The sequence below is a fragment of the Hypanus sabinus genome, chromosome 10 (genome assembly GCF_030144855.1).
Source record: "Hypanus sabinus isolate sHypSab1 chromosome 10, sHypSab1.hap1, whole genome shotgun sequence".
Lineage (NCBI taxonomy): Eukaryota > Metazoa > Chordata > Chondrichthyes > Myliobatiformes > Dasyatidae > Hypanus > Hypanus sabinus.
Window position 1 is genome coordinate 29,909,272 of NC_082715.1, and position 21,811 is coordinate 29,931,082.

A 21,811-nucleotide genomic window follows, 5' to 3' on the forward strand; every position below is an offset into this window, starting at 1 on the left:
AAAAACTTTTCCCAGAGAGTTGTGGGGGGTCTGGAATGTACAGCCTCGGAAGGCAGTGGAGGCCAATTCTCTGGATGCTTTCAAGAAGGAGCTAGATAGGTATCTTATGGATAGGGGAATCAAGGGATATGGGGCAAGGCAGGAACCGGGTATTGATAGTAGATGATCAGCCATGATCTCAGAATGGCGGTGCAGGCTCAAAGGGCCGAATGGTCTACTTCTGCACCTATTGTCTATTGTCTACTTCCCTTTAAATTACATAGTATGCATTTGAATATTTTGCTGAGCCATATGGTGCTTTAAAGATTTTATATCATCTAAAAAATTATAGCAATGAAAATTTATTATTTGTGACTTGAAGAATTTCAAATTCTTTTAGGAAAAGTCTTTGCATCACAAAGGTAGAGGTCCAGTTTAGGACAATTTTGTTTAATTTAGCATTTAGCAATATCAATTACTTTGGTTATTCGGAAAATGTCAGTGAAAAAAGGCATAATTTCAACCTCCAGCTGCGAATAAAATAACGTATACATCGAAGGACATTTCAATTGACACAAAACCAGGTGAAGGAGTGGTTCACGTTGTACCTATTATGGGTACAGGTTTCCCCCGCAATCTGAAGGTAGATAGTTCCGATGAAACCGTTTGCAAACTGAAATGTCATAAATTGAAGAAGCAATTACCATTATTTATATGGGAAAATTTTTTGAGCGTTCCCATACTCAAAAAATAACCTACCAAATCAAACCAAATAACACATAAAACCTAAAATAACACCAACATATAGTAAAAGTAGGAATGATATGATAAATATATAGCCTATATAAAGTAGAAATATTGTAGGTACAGTGTAGTTTCACTTATAAAAATTGGGAAGACAGCGAGCCAAAATTGATTTGGAGAAAAAAAATCGGCACGTACACGCATGCGTACACAACTGCCCACACAAGGCTTCACGTTCATTGTAGTCTTTCTCGGGGTAAGCACACGTATAAAGCGGGCGTTTTTTTTCGTAAAAGTGAAAATCCTCTTTGGTTAACGAAAACAGGTACTAATATAGGTCTTTAGTAACAGCATGATGTCTTAAAGCGAACGTTTGAATAGTGGGGGGTGCCTGTATTCCCAAAAGCATCATAATGGCCAATACTGGTTATTATGCAGGCTACTCTCTTCGGAATTCGCGTGCTGCAGATACTGACACGTAGGCACCATTCAGTGTATTAATCTGCAGAACGTCCGAATCTCATTCTTGTGCAAAGCAGTTGAAGTCTAAACTGTAATTTCCAAAGGTTTGAGCAAATCACTTTTTGCATTAAAAGTGAATCTTCATTGCCTCACTTAAATACCTTGTTATATGCCATTCATTAGCATTGAACAAAGCAAATACAGTGGATTCTGCTTAATTGGGACATACTGGAACCGGTACATTTGGCCTATTTAAGTGGCTGCCCCAGTTATCTGGAGTATCATGGAAATGGTTTAAAAAAAAATGTATATACATGACAAACTGAGTATCATATTATGTATTTAAATGAAGTACAGAACAATTAGAACATAATCAATACCGCTGCTGTACTGTAAAACTGCGTTAATACCTATCGATGGAGGAATTCATCAGCATCACGTTCTTTTAACTATATATGTACAAAATCAGCACAGACACCTAGTGCAGGTTATGGACTGCCTTCACAATGAATCCTCCAAATGCTCCTTTTCATTGCAACATTCAAGATGTTGCCTTCAAAGTAGAAACAACAAAGAATTTGATACCTTCAAATTCTTCATGGTTTCTAACTTGTTGGAAGTAGTGAGATCGTTTCATTTTCTCTTCCATCTGTCTCTTGCATCTCCAAGTCCGAATGTTTGACACTGCAGTGAGGAAAACAGTTCTGAATTGTTACTGCTTTTTATCCCTTGCCAGTGACAAAGTTACCTGCTTTTTGAAGACAAAAATGCAAACAGATGCTGTTTAAGAATCTGTTTGATTGCAGCAAAGCATTGTGTCTAAAAGCCTTGCAAGTGCAAATGGTGAATGCTCATTCAGAATTGTTCGGCAACGGGCACCTGACCCATTGAAGTGGCGTAGAGCACCAAATAAAGAGAATCCTGGTTATTTTGTTGATTCGTTTTGTTTTTTTTTAAAAAAAAGTGTTGTCCCAAATAGGTGGCTGTCCCCAGTTAACTGTACTTGGCATTTGTAGTTTGTATGAACGGTGGGTGGCTTAGTGGAGCAAAGATTTCAGACCATGTCCATTGTGCTCTGCTTGGTAGCATAGTGGTTAGCATAACACAATTACAGCGCCAGAGATCTGGGTTCATTTCTGTCACTGTCTGTATAGAGTTTGTATGTTCTTCCTGTGACCACGTAGGATTTCTTTGGGTGTTCTGGTTTCCTCCCACATTCCAAAGACATGCGGGTCGGTAGGTTGGTCACAAGGGTGTAACTGGGTGGTGTGGGTTTGTTGGACTGGAAGGGCTGGTTACCGTGGTGCAGTTCAAAGTAAGTTAAAGACTTCATATTTCAGTTGGTATAGTTTTAAACTTTTTCCCCAGGTATGAGCCCAGTGAATATTTAATGGATTCAAATGGAGATGATATTCTGTTGCAAATGTACAGTAAAAGTATAAAACGCTCCTCCATATCCTTCAAGGTTGTTGAGTCCAAAGAATTTTTGTTCTTGAAACGCTATCAGCCAGCGGAAATTTTGTGAACAGTCTTCAATTTTGAACCATACAGTTTTTGGCCTCTCAGAAAACCACTGAGTTTGTGACTGACAGCATAAGGGGAAAAAAATGCTAATCCTTTTCCAAGTTGTTTGTAATTCAGCTCCCACTTTCGTTTAAATAAAGAAATCCAATTTGATTATAAAGGGATGAATTAAGATCATCTTTATGTTGGTGTCTAACTAATGGCAAATCCAGCACATGTATTACTGTAAAGTGAGAGGCACTTTGTGTAACATCTCATACTGATTCTAGAAGTTGAATGAATCACAGCAGCTAATGATTTTCTTTTTAATGTATTGAGAACTTTTCCAAGCAGTGAGAATCGAGTGAAGACAGCAAGCTTGTGTAATTTTCTTTGTTGACCGGAATGAAATTTTAATGATAGATCTCAACACCTATGAACGTGAACATGCCATACATCTTGCCTCTTTACAAGGGTAAATGTTTTATTTTCTTTCTTCATTTTTGAAATACATCAACAATCTTTTTCTAAATACTTTGGAAAATACTTGTTTTAAAACTAGCATATATTTGACAAATTTTGCTGCTGGGACTTTTTTGTGCAATAAAACAAGATTTTGTTGGTAATCATAAAATTGGCACTATAATATTCGTAGGTTTTATGTCGTTTGATATTTATTATTTTTTAATTTAAGTGATTAACTGAGAAAATCAAAGGCAGAAGTGGGATTGTTGCGTTCAGTGTAGTGATTCTACTCCATGAGGATGATGTGGTCATGCCTATCATTTGGTGTTCATTGTTGAATCTCTAAAGCCACCATTGCTATTAGCTCAATCGTATAAATTTGAGGAATATGGTACGTGAAAATGGATGGAGTTCAACCCGGATAAGTGTGAGGTGGTTCATTTTGGTAGGTCAAATCTGATGGCAGAATATAGTATTAATGGTATGACTCTTGGCAGTGTGGAGTCTTGGGTGGAGTCAGTGAGGAATCTTGGGGTCTGAGTCCATTGGACACTCAAAGTTGCTGTGTAGCTTGACTGTGTGGTTAAGAAGGCACATGGTGTGTTGACCTTTGTATTGGTACCTATGTGCTGGACCCAGGACAGATCTTCTGAAATGATAACACCAAAGAGTTTGAAGTTGCTGACCTTCTCCACCTGTGATCCTCCAATGAAGACTGTATTATGGCACTCCAGTTTTCATGTCCTGAAATCAATAATCAGCTGCTTAGTCTTGCTGACATTGAGTGAGAGGTCGTTGTTATGGCACCACAGCCAGATGTTCCATCTCTCTCCTTGTATGCTGATTCGTCACCGCCTTTGATTCGGTCTACGACAGCGATGTCATCAGCAAACTTAATTATGGCACCACAGCTGTGTTCATCCTCACAGACATAAGTATAAAGTGAGTAGAGCAGGGAGCTAAGCCTTCTGGCACACCCATGCTGTTGGAGGTTGTGGAGAAGATGTTGCCAATTCAAACTGACTAGGGTCTACAAGTGAGGAAATCAAGGATCAATTGCACAATGAGGTATTGAGGCCAAGGTCTTGAAACTGATTGATTGGTTTTGAGGGGTTGATGTATTGAATGCTGAGCTGTAGTGGATAAAGAGCATCCTGATGCATGAATATTTGTCATCCAGTTGTTCCAGGGTTGAATGAAGAGCCAGTGAGATGGCATCTGATGTGGTCCTGTTGCTCTTGATAGGGAAATTGTAGTGAATTCAAGTCGCTTCTCAGGCAGGAGTTGATATGTTTCATCACCAACCTCTCAAAACACTGCATCACAGTGTTGTACAGTAAGTACTACTGGAGGATAGTCAGAGGCTGGTTGCCATCTTCTTCTTAGGCACTTGTATAATAGGAGCCTGCTTGAAGCAGGTGGGTACCTTAGACTGCCAAAAGGAGAGGTTAAAGATACCAGTGAACACTCCAGCCAGTTGCCAGCACAGCTCTTTAGTACTCAGCCAGATATTCCATCTAGGCTGAATGCATGTCATGGGTTAACTCTCCCAAAGGATGTTCTCAGGTTGTCCTTAGAGACCGCAATCACCGGGTCATTGGGGGCTGTGTAATTCCTGGAGGTTCTTCCATGGTTTGATGGTCAAAGCAAGTGCAGAAGGCATTGCGATCAGCTGGAAATAAAGGCATCATTTCACCCATGTTGCTTGGTTTCACTTTTTAATAGAGGCAATAGCCTTCAAAGCCTGCCACAGCTGTTTAGCATCCTTCATTGGGTCAAGTTTGGTTTGGAATTGCCACTCCGCACGTGAGATGGCTTTCCGGAGATTGTACCTGGACTCTTGTATCTTGATTGCCAGACCTGAGTGCCACTGATCTGGCCCTGAGCAGATTTTGGCTCTCATGGTTCATCCAGGACTTCTGGTTGAGGATTCAGAAGACTCTGAATTATTTTGTGGGGACACACTATCTGTGACTGTTTTCATGAAGTCTGTGACAGTCATGCTGTATTCACTCAGATTCTGTGTCCTTCAACACGGCCTAGTCCACTGACTTGAATTAATCCCGAAGCTGCTCTTCTGCCTCCAGTAACCACTTTTATTGTCTTTATCTCTGGAGCCTTGCTCTTCAGCCTCCGCCTGTATGCAGATAGGAAGAGGATAGCCAAGTGATTAGATTATCTAAAATGCAGTCTCAGTGTGGAATAAATTGTTATAGCAGCGGTTGAGTGTTGGGACCCCTAGTGCTGTAGGTAATACGCTGATGATAACTTGGCAAAGATTTCTTCAAACAAGACTGATTGTAGTCCCTGACTCTGATTAATGCCAAGCAAGAAACATCTTCCTTAATGTCGGAATGGACTGTTTCTTGTCTGGTGATAGCAGCATTCAATATCTTGAGTGCCTGATAAATGTCAACTTATAGCAGAGGAAAATTCTTCTGGTAAGTAGCATACTTTCCAAGGGATTTGTCAAAATATTTCACAAGGATGTTGGCAAAACTAGTTTTTTTTAAATTTTTGGCATACTTATACTAGATAACCCCAAGCTCAGGGTCTGGCTTTGATTCAAGAGAGATTTTTATTCTGAGAAGACCAGTCAAATGAGTTCTGATACCCTCTGGATTTATTCCCTGTAGTCTTGATACTGTTTCTCTGTTGTGGTCTCCAGCAACTTCCCTTTCTGATTGTCATTACTTTCCCATTTACAAAACCTTTTTGCAGTTTTGGGAATTTGAGTGAAAGCCCAGGCCATCACGTGGAGAGAAGCAAACTCTGTATAGACAGCACCCAAGGTCTGAAATAGACCTTGGAATTTGGCTGACTGCTACACCACTGCATTGCCAATCAATACTGTTCATCTCCAGAGAACTTCTTTTATGACTGCTATGCTTCCAACCTGTCAAAAGTCGAGGTGTTGAATTAGGTGTTTCTAAAAAGACAAAAAAACACTTTGAAGTTAAATCGTAAGGAATATTAAATAAAGTAGTCAGAAATTCTACAGGCACATGATGAAGAAAAGCTGGGACGAAAGGTCAAACTACTCAGGGATAAAATCTTTGAAATAGTAGAAATACTAATTCATTGTTTATCTGGAAGAAGGGTGGTTTTAGAGAGCAAATTGCAAATTGTATGGTGTATTTTGACTAAAGGTAAAGTATCAGATGTACAATGCTAACTTGTGGTCTGATGTAACAGCTAAAGATTTTAAAAGATTCAAAGAAATGGAATAAAGGGCATAAATATACATGTTAGGGAAAGTCTGGTATTGGATGACCAGTGAATAGCTAATGTTCCATACATTCTTAACAAGACAGGCAGAGTATATCAAATGAACTACGGAAACCTCAGCTTCACGTTACTGCAAATTTTTCTTCCTGCAATAAGATTCAAAATATTGATTTCAAAAGATAAAATGGGATAACCCGATTATACTGGTTTCCTTGGAGATGACCAAGAGCAGACAGAATCCACGGCTGCCAAAATGTCTTGAAATGTTGCCAAAATGGTCTAATTTTAGAATCAAGAACAGAAGTTTCTAATTTTGTAATGGAACCAAATTAGTGTGTGAGAATTGGACTGGGGATGATTTTCAAATAATTCATAATTGAAAGGTGTAACCATATTGAAAGAAATACATAAACTTTAAAGGGTTTTGGGTAGAGACCCTGCATAAGGACATTTTTAGTTTTAACCCGAACCATTGGAAAATCCTTGCCTTCCTCAGCTGCTGTTTGACTGAGTTCTTCCAGCAGATGATTTACTACTCCAAATACGAAACATCTGGAGCAGGTGTTCCCAATCTGGGTTCACCATCCCCTCGGTAATGATAGGGGTCCATGGCATAAAGGTTGGGGAAACTCTGATCTAAAGTTCCCTGTGTCTTCAAGGGATTCATGTAAATGGGTATTTGATGGTCCATTCAAGTTTGGTGGGTTGGAAGGCTGTTCTTGTATCTAAATAGACAGAGTACCAAAGAATCTGGAGATGCTGATCACTGAAAACAACACTGATGAGTCAATCCATGAAATCAAGCCAAGTATGTAAGACCTTAGTTAGACCCCACTTGGAGTACTGTGTTAAGTTCTGGTCATCTCATTACAGGAAGGATGTGGATACTATAGAGAAAGTGCAGGGGAGATTTGTAATGATGTTGCTTGGATTGGAGAGCATGCAGTATGAGAGTAGGTTGAGTGAAGTTAGCTTTTTCTCCTTGGAGCAACTGAAAATGAGAGGTGACCTGATAGAGGTGTATAAGATGATGAGAGGCATTGATTGTGTGGATAGTCAGAGGCCTTTTCCCGGGGCTGAAATGGCTAACACCAGGGGCATAGTTTTAAAGTGCTTGGAAATAGGTACAAGGGGGATGTCAGAGGCAAATTTTTCACGCAGAGAGTGGTGAATGTGTGGAATGCACCGCCAGTGAAGGTGGTAGAGGTGGATTCAATATGGTCTTTTCAGAGCCTCTTAGCGAGTTACTTGGAGCTTAGAAAAATAGGGCTATGCGGAAAGGAAATACAAAGCGGGTTCTAGAGTAGGTTACATGGTTGGCATAACATTGTGGGCTGAAGGGCCTGTAATGTGCTGTAGATTTCCATGATTCTAAGTACTGAGTTTATTTCTAAAGTAGTACCACTTGAGATTTTTTTTTATTCATGGTTAGAACATGCTGAGTCTATTGGTTATCGTCTGAAGATGGCCATAGAAGAATAATGTTGGTTACCATATGACTATAATCGAGATGCACAAAATAGGGTTACATTATAGATTTGTGAGACTATCATCAGAATTATGAGGGCATGCTGCCTTGTAAAGAAAGGAATGAAGGGTTGCCTAATGGAGGTTTTGAAAATGATTAAGGAGACAAAATGTGTAGTTTGTGTGTAGAGCACATTGCACTGCAAAATGTTCGCCAGAAAAAAATCAGAATTTGGAGAAAATTCTTGACTGTGAAAGTTTGCTAGTTTGGGAAATGATTGGGGGGGAGTGAGAAAGGAGAGGCATGATAATATTTTGAGTGGGAAGAATGCTGGGTGTTATTTTTGGTGGACGAGGCAACTGGAGTAGAACATAATTTTGGGCATGTTCTGTTTTGAGTAAATGGCTGTGTGGTCTCATGGATGTCATTCCAAATAGCTAAATTGACATTAAACCAAAGATGATGATATATGTAGAACAAGCATTAGCATGAAGAGGTTGTACAACAAATTATTAGTGACAAAAAGGGCAGTGAGCATGAAAAGTTGAGGAAAGGATTTACAGCCTTTAGGGTTGAATTGCTGAGGACAAGTAATATGCTGAAGACACTGGGGAGATGCAGAAGAATTGGAAGTATGTTAAGTGCTTTGTGGCTGTTGGGCTAAAAGATGTAACTAGTAGAGTGGATAGGGGAGAGCCAGTAGATGTGGTATATTTGGATTTTCAAAAGGCTTTTGACAAGGTCCCACACAGGAGATTAGTATGCAGACTTAAAGCACACAGTATTGGGGGTATGGTATTGATGTGGATAGAGAATTGGTTGGCAGACAGGAAGCAAAGAGTGGGAGTAAACGGGACCTTTTCAGAATGGCAGGCAGTGACTAGGGGGGTACCGCAAGGCTCAGTTCTGGGACCTCAGTTGTTTACAATATATATTAATGATTTAGAGGAGGGAATTAAATGCAACATCTCCAAGTTTACGGATAACACGAAGCTGGGTGACGGTGTTAGATGTGAGGAAGATGCTAAGAGGATGCAGGGTGAGTTGGTTAGGTTAGGTGAGTGGGCGAATTCATGGCAGATGCAATTTAATGTGGATAAATGTGAGGTTATCCACTTTGGTTGCAGGAACAGGAAAACAGATTATTATCTGAACGGTAACCGATTAGGAAAAGGAGAGATGCAACGAGACCTGGGTGTCATTGCACACCAGTCATTGAAGGTGGGCATGCAGGTACAGCAGGCGGTGAAAAAGGCAAATGGTATGTTGGCATTCATAGCAAAAAGTTTCGAGTACAGAAGCAGGGAGGTTCTACTGCTGTTGTACAAGGCCTTGGTGACACCGCACCTAGAGTATTGTGTGCAGTTTGGTCCTCTAATCTGAGGAAAGACATTCTTGCCATAGAGGGAGTACAGAGAAGGTTCACCAGATTGATTCCTGGGATGGCAGGACTTTTTTTAAAGAAAGACTGGATCGACTAGGCTTATACTCGCTGGAATTTAGAAGATTGAGGGGGGATCTTATTGAAACATATAAAACTCTAAAGGGATTGGACAGGCTAGATGCAGGAAGATTGTTTCCGATGTTGGGGAAGTCCAGAATGAGGGGTCACAGTTTAATGATAAAGGGGAAGCCTTTTAGGACCAAGATGAGGAAAAACTTCTTCACACACAGAGTGTTGAATCTGTGAAATTCTCTGCCACAGGAAACAGTTGAGGCCGGTTCATTGGCCATATTTAAGTGGAAGTTAGATAAGGCCCTTGTGGCTGAAGGGATTGGGGGTATGGAGAGAAAGCAGGTACAGTGTTCTGAGTTGGATGATCAGCCATGATCATACTGAATGGCAGTGCAGGCTCGAAGGGCCGAAGGGCCTACTCCTGCACCTATTTTCTATGTTTCTATGTAACAGATAAAGGCGAGTTAATGAACAGACTTGAACAGTGGTATCTTTATGCTGAACAGAGTTAATAAGGGAGTATGTCTTATGCAGAAAGATATTTTTTGTATTTGCTGAACTTGGGAATAGTGGAGGTGCAAATCCAACAGGGAAGAATGGGATTAATGGATTCTTGTGAACATAAAAATGAGTCAGAGGATTTCCACAACGAATATATAAAAACATAAGAAATAGCACGGCACCAGTCACTTTCAGTCTGTTCCACCAGTCAGTAATATCACTGTTGATCTGATTTTGGCCATTGTTCCATTTTCCCGCTTGTTCCTCTAATCGCTGACTCCACTGTTACTCGAAGCTTTGCCTGATTCACTGAACTCTTTGTCAATGGTAGACATTCTGTAGCTAGTCATTACGTATAATACTCAATTTTATTTAATAAACTGAAGTTCTATGCATATCCTTGAAAAGGAAAGTACCCAGTATAACATATTTTTAATTTGCATTTGTTTCTTATTACTAGCGACTGGGAAATGATCTTCTGATTCTTTGCGTCTGCAGGTGAAAATTCTTTCGCTGTGGGTTATTAACTTTTTTGCACATCAACATTCTGAACCCTATATATTTTCCTGAAGAATCTTGTAGAAAGCTAAGGATAATTTAAATAAATTCATTGTAGTTCAATGGTATTGTTAACTTTCTTGTGTTTGAAAGAGTTTGCTTGCATTACGTTGTTACACCACGTTCATCTCTGCCATTTTTATTCCAGGAAGTAAAAAGAGATACGGATGCTAAAGAAGAAAACCAAGTGAGCAAACGAGAAAAACCAGGAAGCGTTGCAAATCTGGTGCAGCGTATGAGTACAATCGGGCTTCCAGTCTGCTTTCCATCTCAACCCAGGTCTCTCAGAAGAAGTATGTGTAGAATTTATCAAACTGGTTGTGCTTTTATACTTAATTTTTTTAATGTGCATTCCAATGTACTGCTGCTGCAAAACAACAAATCTCACGATACTTGCCAGTAATATTAAACCCGATTCTGGATATAAAAATGAAGGACTATGTGAGAAGAGAGGGTTAGATTGACGTTGGCATAGGGTTAAAAGGTCAGCAAACACCGTGGGCAAATGACCTATACTGTGAGTATTTAATATGTATATACTCACACACGAAATTGTAATTTATACTGTGCCGTACAGTGTTCTGTGCGCTAACAGAATACTGTTTCACTATATTCTACATCTTATGTTCTGTGATCGTCTTGATTGGTAGAATCGGAACAGGACAACCTTCTACTGTTCCCATCTCTTTTATATGACTCTTGACTATTTATAATGAAGTATAAAAGTGTTGGGATTTCTCAGCAATTACTCTTGAGAAATTCCCCAGTGATTGGCATCCATTCATTTCAAGGGTAAGTTACAGCTGCAAGGAACAAACTACGTACAATATTTTTATTGACTTAATTTCAATGGTATTAATTGTTTCTAAATGAGTAAAATATTTTAATACTCTCCACCCAACCCTCCCCCACAAGAGTTGAGAAGGAATTGCCTCTCAGATTTTTGGGAATTTCTATATTACAGAGCCATGGAGATGCTTTTGACAAAAACAAGGGGCACTGACTTCCCAAATGCCAATTTATTTCAGCTTTAGGGTCTGCTCGTGGTCTGGTCCAAGCACATGATGGCTTGCAATGCATTCAGTTAACAAAATCCCACCGGTTTGGAATGGAAATCAAGTAGACATCAGCATACAATTCCATGGTACTACTAATACCAAAGGCAAGCAATTTATACTGCTATCTGATAACAGGCTGAAACTAGAATGTTGATAAAACTATTAAAGGTGCAGAACTATTTCCAGGATGTTAACTAAATAGATGCATATTAAACCATCAAAAGTTAGAAAGCTAACCTTTAGATTTACTTTAAAGCAACACACACAAAATGCTGGAGGAACTCAGCATCTCTGGAAGTGAACAGAGTTAATGTTTCAGGCAGAGGCCCTTCTTCAGGACTGGAAAGGAAGGGGGAAGAAGACAGAATAAAAAGGTGGGGGGTGAGGAAAAATAGCTAGGAAATAAGTGAAGCCAGAGGGGACTCGGGGGGAAGTGATAGGCAGGTGAGAAGAGGAAAGAGGCCAGGGGTAGAGAATAGAAGAGGAGAGGAGGGGGAAGGATTGTTTTTAAACCAGAAGATGAAATCGATATTCCTGCCAATAGGTTGGAGGCCTCGTAGATGCAATATAAGGTGTTGCACCTCTATCTCATCTTGGCACAAGATTTACTCACTTCACCATCTGAAATCTACAAGTCCTGGCTAGGGACTGGAGTCTGGAGACAAAACAGCTGCTAATGTCAAAGTGAAAACAGATCTCTACAAAGTGATCTAAATTAATCACAAATATAAAGCACAAAATAATTGATTGCATTAGTATTCACCTTTAATATGATACACTAAGTCATCACTGGTGCAGCCAATTGGTTTCTCAGTCACATAATTAGTTAAATTGACATCACTTGTGTGCAGTTATGGTGTTTCAATTGATTGTAGTAAATATATACCTGTATCTGGATGGACCAACTGCTGGTGCGTCAGAAGACTGGCAAAAAACTACACCATGAAGACAAAAGAACACTCCAAGCAACTGCATTAAAAGGTTATTGTAAAGCACAAGTCAGGAAATGGATACAAGAACATCTTCAAGTCATTGAATATCCCTTGGAGTACAGTTAAGCCAGTCATCGATAAATGGAAAAAATATGGCACAGCTGTAAATCTGCCTAGAGCAAGCCATCCTCAAAAACTGAGTAACCGTGCTAGAAAGGAACGAGTGAGGGAGGCCACCAAGAGGCCCATGACAATTCTGGAGGAGTTACAAGCTTCAGTGGCTGAGATGGGAGAGGCTACGTATACAAAAACTTTTGCCTGGGTGCTTCACCGGTCACGGCTTTACAGGAGAGTGGCAAAGAGAAAGCCACTGTTGGGGGAAAAAAAAACTCAAATGATACCTCAGGTAGAGTTTGCCAGAGGGCACATTGGAGACTCTGAAGTCGGCTGGAAGAAGCTTCTATGGTCTGATGAAACCAAAGTTGAGCTTTTTGGCCAACAAGACTAAACACTATATTTGACATAAGCCAAACACCATTCATCATCAAAAACACACCAACTCTACCGTGAAGCATGGTGGCGGCTGCATCATGCGGTGGGGATGCTTCACTGCAGTGGCCCTGGAATGCTTGTGAAGGTCAAAGGTAGAACGAATGCAGCAAAATACAGGGAAATCCTGGAGGAAAAGCTGATGCAGTCTGCAAAAGAACTGCAACTTGGGAGAAGATTTGTTTTCCAGCAAGACGATGACCCCAAGCACGAAGCCAAAGCTACACATGAATGAATGCATGGAGAATGAATGCATGGTCTCCTTACTTGAGGAAGGATATACTGGCTTTGGAGGTGGTGCAGAGGAGGTTCACCAGGTTGATTCCAGAGACGGGGGTGGTATTTGACTATGAAGAGAGGTTGAGTCGCCTGGGACCGTACTCGATATAATTCAGAAAAATGAGTGGAGATCTTAAAGAAAACATAAAATTATGAAAGGAATAGATAAGATCGAGGGAGGAAAGTTGTAGATTAGGCTAGAACTAGGGGACATGGCCTCAAGGTATCGGGCACTCAATTTAGGACAGATGAGGAGGAACAGCTTTTCTCAGAGTGGCAAATCTGGAATTCTCTTCCCAATGAAACAGTGGAGGTTACCTCAATAAATATATTTAAGACAATGTTGGATAGATTTTTGCATAGTAGGGGAATTAAGGGTTATGGGGAAAAGGCAGGTAGGTGGAGATGAGTCCATGGACAGTCACAATGTTATTGAATGGCGGAGCAGGCTCAACAGGCCAGATGGCCTACTCCTACTCCTTATGTTATATTCTAATGGCTTAAAAACACCAAAGTTAATGTCCTGGAGTGGCTAAGTGCTAACCATGCAGACCCAAGGCTATAAGTGCAGCCAAAAGTGCATCTCCTAAATACTGACTTGAGAGACTGAGCAATTATTCAATCGATTATTTTGTGTTTAATAACTGAAATAAATTTAGACCAGTTCATAGAAATTTGATTTGAATCTGTCATGAAAGAGCCTTTCTGTTGATCAGTGTCCAAAAAAAAATCAAATTAAATCCAAGGTGATTTCAGGGTTGTAAAGCTATCAAAATGAAAACTTACAAGGGCGGGGCTGTGAATTGTTTTTAAATATGGGCACTATACCCATCTGAAATGTTGAAATCAAGCTCACACGCTTGCAATTAATTCCACACTCTTCTGAATGAAATTTCCCTCTTATGTTCCCCTTAAACTTTTCACCTTTCTCCCTTAACGTAAACATCCAGTTGTAGTCCAACCCAACATCAGTAGAAAACACTTGCTGCATTTACCCCAGCTCTACCCCTCATAATTTTGTACACCTCCATAAAATCTCCTCTCAATCTTCTAAAAGAACACACTCCTAACCTATTCAATCTTTTCTTATAACTCAAGTGGTTGAGAGCCAGCAACATCCTGGTAAATTTTCTGTGCACTCTTTCAAGTTTGTTTACATCTTTCCTGCAGATAGGTGACCAATACTACACATAATACTCCAAATTAGGCCTCACCAATGTCTTATCCAACTTCAACCTAACATCCCATCTCCCTTACTCAGTACTTTGATTTATGAAGGCCAATGTGCCAAAAGCTTCCTTTACGACTGTATCTACCTGCTACGCCACTTTCAATGAATTATGGTTCTGTATTCCCAGATTCCTTTGTACTTAATGTACTCCTCAGTACCCTACTGTTCACCATGCTAGACGTACACTGGTTGGTCCTGCTAAAATACAACACATTGCACTTGTCTGGTTTAAATTCCATCTGCCATTTTTCAGCCCATTTTCCCAGCTGTTGCAGATCCCTCTGCAAGCCACAATAGTCTTCCTCACTGTCCATTGCACCCCCAATCTTGGTTTCATCTGCAAATTTGCTGATGCAGTTAACCACATTATCATCCAGACCATGATACAGATTTCAAACAACAATGGACCCAGCACGATTCCTGTGGCGCTCCACTAGTCACAGGCTTCCAGTCAGAGAGGCAACGCTCTGATACCACACTCTGGCTTCTCCCACAAGGCCACCGTCTAATCCAATTTACTACATCATCTTGAATGCGGAATGACAGAACCTTCTTGACCAGCCTCCCATGTGGGGCCTTGTCAAATGTCTTACTAAAGACCACGTAGACAACATCCACTGCCTTGCCTTCATCCACATTCCTGGTCATTTCCTCCAAAAACTCTATTGGTTAGACTTAGCCTATCACACAGGAAGCTATGCTGACTATCCTTAATCGGTCCATGTCCATCCAGACACTCGTATATCCGGTCCCTTAGAGCATCTTCCAATAAACTTGCTACTATAACTTCCTGGTTTATTTTTAGTGCCCTTCTAAAATAGAGGAACATTAGCTATACAACCCTTTGGTATCTCACCTGTGCCTCTCTGCCTGGGCCCTGGTAACTTCTGGACTTGCCTCCTGCAGAGTCCGAGGGAACACCTCGTCAGACCCTGGGGATTTATTCACCCTAGTTTGCCTCAAGATTGCCAACACCACCTCCTCTGTAATCTGTACAGGGCCCATGAGGTTGTCACTGTCTCACCTCTATAGACAGTGTGATGCAAAGAACTTGTTTAAGTTGTTGCAGTCCCAATACTGACCCCTAAGGAAACACCACTAGCCACTGGCAGCCAACCAGAAAGGACCCCTTTATTCCCACTCACTGCCTCCTGCTGGTCAGCCATCTCCTGCCTGATGGTAACATAGAGACATAGAAAACCTACAGCACAATACAGGCCCTGCAGCCCACAAAGCTGTGCCGAACATGTCCTTACCTTAGAACTTACCTTAGGCTTACCCATAGCCCTCTGTGTTTCTAAGCTCCATGTAGCCATCCAGGGGTCTCTTAAAAGACCCTATCATTTCCGCCTCCACCACTGCACCTTAAATCTATTCCCTCCCGTGGTAGAGGGTCAGTTTGTTGGTTAGATGGGAGGGGTCATTTGACTGTGCTAAGAGCCCTGTTCCTAATAAATATCTCTGATCAGTAAAAGAGAGACCCTGATGATCCTCTCACCACTTCCTTGAGTGGTGATGTGGCAGTGTGCTACACGCAGCGCTAAAATAACGACACCGGTAAACTGCAGTCAAAGTTAAGTTTATTCGAACTTCACAACCTTGCTTTTAAAGCCTCCCTCAATCCGCCCTCCCCCGCGCGGATGCTTCGAGAGGCACATACTGACACCCCCTCAGGCTTTCTCCCTTTGTTGCGGACCTAGCCATTGTGCCTGCACGCTGGCTAATTGTGAGCCGGTTCGAGTGTGCTAGTAAGTGGGTCGCCACAGTGAGTTTATTCAAACGTAATGTTCTAAGGAAGCTTGATAAGGTTGACGTTGATGTAATTTCACCAGCAGGAGAGCTATGATAAGGGGACATAACTACTGGTCATTTAAAACTGGAGTGCATTGAAATCTTCTGCTGCAGGTAAATCTCTGAAATTCTCTGCCCTAAATGATTGTGTAGGCCAGATCATTAGGTATATTCAAGGTGGCAGCAAAGGTGTGAAAGATAGATTAATTGAAGGTTGAGGGGAACTATTTTCTTGTGTTATTCTATACATTGGCTAGTGCTTCAGAGTTAAGCCCAACGTGAGAATTAATTGCTGTGATCAAAAAAATCTGAAGGTGGTTTAACCCGGAAGTTCATTATTCCTTTTGGGTCTGGAGTATATGCGGCTTTATGATCTTAACTGGAATAAGTCTGTTTTTGTGCTGATCAGGTGAGGCTGGTGCTGGCTTAGACCTTCCACAGATTGTGAATGGGGTTTGGTCAGGTACCCAGGGAATGGGAACAATTAGATTTAATTCTGTGCCCCAATTAATACACTTTTCCGTAATTTTAGTTCTCTGCGAACAGTGGATATTCCTCCTAAGGCATTTCTTTAGGAACAAGGATGATTTTCTTTTATTTGTTCCAAGGTAGATGTTGAGGCCCAAGTGACTCTAACCTGTTGTTCCGCGGTTGAGATGAGGTGTAAGACTGGATGAGTGGGTTTAGGTAGTGTTCCACTCCTGCTGTTTCCCGTGGCTTCTTTGTGCTCCAGATGAATGGACTTAAGGTCCTTGGTGCCATCCTGAACGTTTCTTCTTCATTTGTCATTGGCCTGGGATTATAACGGTCCCAGAATACTCTGAGGTATAGTTACTTTCGTAAAGTAAGAAATTGGAGTAGCAATTGCTGAGTCTTAAAACTTTTTTGATTTTTCCTGAGTAAGTGACGTAAGTTAGCAGATTTTCCTGTTTCACATTGAGTAGTTCAGTAGAATCTTTGCACATCTAACTAAAAAGGCGGAAGGTCTCTGGCAATTTGCACAGTGCATCTTTGGGTTAATATTAAAATTGTGCAGTGAGTATATAAAATAATTAGATTGAAGAAACTTTTATTTAGGCTGTTAATTTCTTTTAAGAATTTGGAGACTAAGAACATACAGAAGATTTTTTTTAAGAATCTATATTTCTTTGGAGTTGATAGGATTCAGGTAAAGGGGTGGTGGGCAGGGTTCATGTAGAAATTAAGGAGCCTATTTACTAATCTTGATGCTCCTGATGATGGTCATGCAAGTCAGAGCCTGTGGAAAAACTGGACTGGACTACCACATGTTACAACTGCTCTTTCCTTTGTACCATTAGGAATATTATGTATCTATAAATCTCTATTTCACCTCTAATCTTTGTCAATTTAATCTTTTCTGTTGTGCTGTGATTAGGCTTCCAATCAATTGGTCCAGAGAGTGAAGACATAACAAATATTTGTTGTTTGAATTCCAAGTGGCCAATGATGTTGTTTCTGGACAAGTATCCTCCAAACACACAATTCTGAGTGTCATCAAAATAATGTGGAATAAATGACACTTTGGAAAAAATAATGAAACTTTGTCAACTCCTGTGTGGTTCAATCAATAGAAGGAAATCCACAATTGTATTTTTGATATAAAAACCTTCTTTAATACTATAGATTTCCTGCAGCGAGTGCCAGGCAGCAGTTCACATTGGGAAGGGTGTAGTCACCAGCCAGCTGGCTCAGTTGTTTTGAAGAGGTAATTGCTATGCTCACCAGCGTATTTAGGAGAACTTCCAATAGAAGTGTGAACATTATTCTATAAAGATTATACATAAATTGCTTGTTTCGGCAAGAATTCCACAATGCTTGTATAACTGATGGTACCGCGGTAGAGTAGCAGTTGGTGTGACAGTATTACAGCTCAGGATGTCGGAGTTCAGAGTTCAATCCTGGCTTCATCTATAAGGAGTTTTTACGCCCTCCTCATGGAATGCATGGGTTTTCCCTGGGCACTCTGGTCTCTTCCCACAGTCCCGAGATGTACTGGCTGTGTTTAATTGGTCATTGTAAGTTGTTCCGTAATTGAGTTGGGCTTAAATTAGGGTTGTTAGAGGTCGTTGGAACAGCACAACTCAAAGGGCCAGAAGGGCTTATTCCGTGTTGTTTCGCTAAATATAAATAAGTAAGTGTTCTAGTAATCAAGATAAACGAAGAGCATTCTATTAGCTGTGTGTATACTCATTGTACCTGTCTATGAAATTTTAATGGTCTGTGGATCTGCAGCACTCTACAATTTCCCACTTTAAACCATTGAGGAGGTAGTCTGTTCCTTCCTTAAAGGATATATAGACCTTTCAAATATGCACTGTAACAGAGATAAAAGAGAAATTACATTACTTATAGTTTTTGTTGGGATGTTAGAAGTAGGTAGATGATAATTTTTCGGATGTCATTAGGATAAAGAAATTCTATTGGGAATGGGAAAGTCCAAGGCTGGAGGCATATTATTTTAAAAAGATGCTTTCTAGGAATTACTAGAAAACACATCCTTATGTGAAAAATAGACTCTTTTCTCAACACTTCACTAAGCTGAAATTGATAAGTAAATCATTAATCTTAAACCTAAGTATCTAAGCAAGTTATTAGAATGTGGATTTTAGAAGCGGGTTCATGGAGGGGGGTCCCAGATCCTCTCAGTGGCTGAATGCACTCTGTATACGACTATGAAATTCTTCTTCTCCTGATAGCCATGAACTCAGGAAAGAAAACACAGCACAATCATCAACTTGCCCATCCTCTCCTCCCCATACAAGTAAAAACGAAAACAGAACAGGCACTTTTGACACCCAATTCTCCTCCCGCCGCACAGAGCAAAAATGAGAAAGATTGGGTGAAGACAGAATATAACAATCTATAAGACTGAAACAACTCTATAGTCCAAGTCCACATCCAAAACGCAGAAGACATGGGTAACATTCTCCAGGTGCAGCGGCAGGCCTTTCCCTCCCTGGAAGCAGAGCAATCCTACCATTTCTCCGATAGCAGAGCAATTTCCCCAATGTACAAAAGGCAGTGTCCCCATTCTGATAGTAGAGAGATCCCCCAGTGATCAGAAGGGAGTCTCCCCTCTCCATAGTAGAGAGATCTCCCAGCGATCAGAAGGGAGTCTTCCCCTCTCCATAGTAGAGAGATCCCCCAGCAATCAGAAGGGAGTCTCCCCTCTCCGTAGTAGAGAGATCCCCCAGAGATCAGAAGGGAGTCTTCCCTCTCCGTAGTAGAGAGATCCCCCAGCAATCAGAAGGGAGTCTTCCCCTCTCCGTAGTAGAGAGATCCCACAGCAATCAGAAGGGAGTCTCCCCTCTCCGTAGTAGAGAGATCCCCCAGCGATCAGAAGGGTCTCCCCTCTCCATAGTAGAGAGATCCCGCAGCAATCAGAAGGGAGTCTCCCCTGTCCGTAGTAGAGAGATCTCCCAGCGATCAGAAGGGAGTGTTCCCCTCTCCATAGTAGAGAGATCCCCCAGCAATCAGAAGGGAGTCTCCCCTCTCCGTAGTAGAGAGATCCCCCAGAGATCAGAAGGGAGTCTTCCCTCTCCGTAGTAGAGAGATCCCCCAGCAATCAGAAGGGAGTCTTCCCCTCTCCGTAGTAGAGAGATCCCCCAGCGATCAGAAGGGAGTCTCCCCTCTCTGTAGTAGAGAGATCCCCCAGCAATCAGAAGGGAGTCTCCCCTCTCCGTAGTAGAGAGATCCCCCAGAGATCAGAAGGGAGTCTTCCCTCTCCGTAGTAGAGAGATCCCCCAGCAATCAGAAGGGAGTCTTCCCCTCTCCGTAGTAGAGAGATCCCACAGCAATCAGAAGGGAGTCTCCCCTCTCCGTAGTAGAGAGATCCCCCAGCGATCAGAAGGGAGTCTCCCCTCTCCGTAGTAGAGAGATCTCCCAGCGATCAGAAGGGAGTGTTCCCCTCTCCATAGTAGAGAGATCCCGCAGCAATCAGAAGGGAGTCTCCCCTGTCCGTAGTAGAGCGATCTCTCAGCGATCAAGAACGGAGTCTCCCCTCTTTGGCAGCAGAGGAATCCTACTAGCAATCAAAAAGCAGGCAACTGGCAGTCACCTTCCATATTTGCCTCGGTCTCAATTTTCTTCTTCACTTTAATTGGAGAACAATGGAAACTTTAATTGGCAAAATGGAATCGAAGATCAGCTAGAGCCCCGTCACGCAACCTTCTCGTCACAAGGTTTATCCATGCTACCCTTGCCTCCCAGAATCCCCTTGGATTCTGCAGAGCCCTGAAACACCCAAACGATCTCCAAACTGCAAATCATAGGCTCCAATAGTTCCAGAATGACATTCAAGGTGAAAAACAAACATAAAAGACAGAAAAGAAGTGAAATGTCATTACATGATCTGTCCAGAAGATGTTGACCATAGAAGCGTTGTACACAGGCCGGAATTGCTGTGATCTGTTCCATGGTTTAAAGGTCTAATAGCACAGAAATGGACACTGTTATTTTAGGCCAGGTTGATTTCAGTATTTTCTTCCAAAAACTTTATGCGGATCTTTTGTGATCAAACAAATTGGTGAATTAATGCATTTGGGACAGATTCCCAGACCTTTGAATTATTGAATTATGGATAAATTAATATAGTTAATTTAGTTAATAAATTAACCTTTGAGACCTTACTTCTACTCTCCCCACCACCACCACCAAAGCGGGAAGGCAAACCAATAGTTTGGAATCTTCTTTCTGGCTTTTTGTTAGATTGTGAACAAGTTCAGTTCTGTTCTCACCTGACTGCCAGCAGATGTGCACATTCACAAGTGATTTCCTCACAGTGATGGAGAGCTGTAATCCTGATTGACACATTCCCTTAACAGCATAAAGCCTCCCCCGATCTGAATGATCATCAAATCATTATAGACAAGTGAAAATAAAACATTCACTTTGGGCACTTTCTCCCCCAAGCTCTGGACCACCATTGCAGTTGATGTATCTTTTTGGAAGAGAGAAACAATATTTTCACTTTTGAACAAATATCTTTTAACATTAAATGTACAGGAATTGAATTTCATTTGCTGACAATTTCTTCCATTCATTGAATATTTGGTATTTTTACCACAAGATATGACAAGAATCAATTCATCTCATTTGATTATTTTCAAGTCCATTATAGGTATCACTGTGGCTTGTACACAAAAGTAGATAACGTGAAGACTGTTTTGTTCAGTCGTTGTGTTTGCTCAGGTCTCTTTACTGCAGAGTTTTGAAATGGCAGATGGCAGTGTAGATTATTGCAGTGCCAAGTGCGAGTCTTTGATTTGTTTATTTATTGAAATATTGCTGTCCAGTAATCCCCTGATTTAATCCTAGCCTTATTATGGACAATTTACAATGCCAGTTAACCTACTAACAACTGGTATGGCTTTGGACTATGGAAGGAAACCCACATGGTCGTGGGGAGCATGTACAAGCTCCTTACAGGTAGTGATGGGAACTAAACTTGGGTCACCTGTACGGTAAAGTGTTGTACTAACCACTACAATATTGTGCCACCCTCTTAAACTCTTAATCCATTGATTCATGTCTCTCAAAATGTGGAGGAGACCAATTTGTGAACATTGAATGCAATACACCAGATTG

The 21,811-nt window shown here is 41.1% G+C and overlaps 1 protein-coding gene across 3 annotated transcripts in view; it reads left to right on the forward strand.

Annotated features, from left to right (window-relative positions):
• The window catches only part of cd2ap (CD2-associated protein), a 193,887-nt gene that overhangs the window by 80,869 nt on the left and 91,207 nt on the right, over positions 1–21,811 (forward strand). For all 3 annotated transcript variants that reach the window (XM_059981583.1, XM_059981582.1, XM_059981584.1), the window contains one exon: positions 10,513–10,657. In XM_059981583.1, the coding sequence (XP_059837566.1) occupies positions 10,513–10,657 (145 nt within the window). The remainder of the gene's footprint in view (positions 1–10,512; positions 10,658–21,811) is intronic.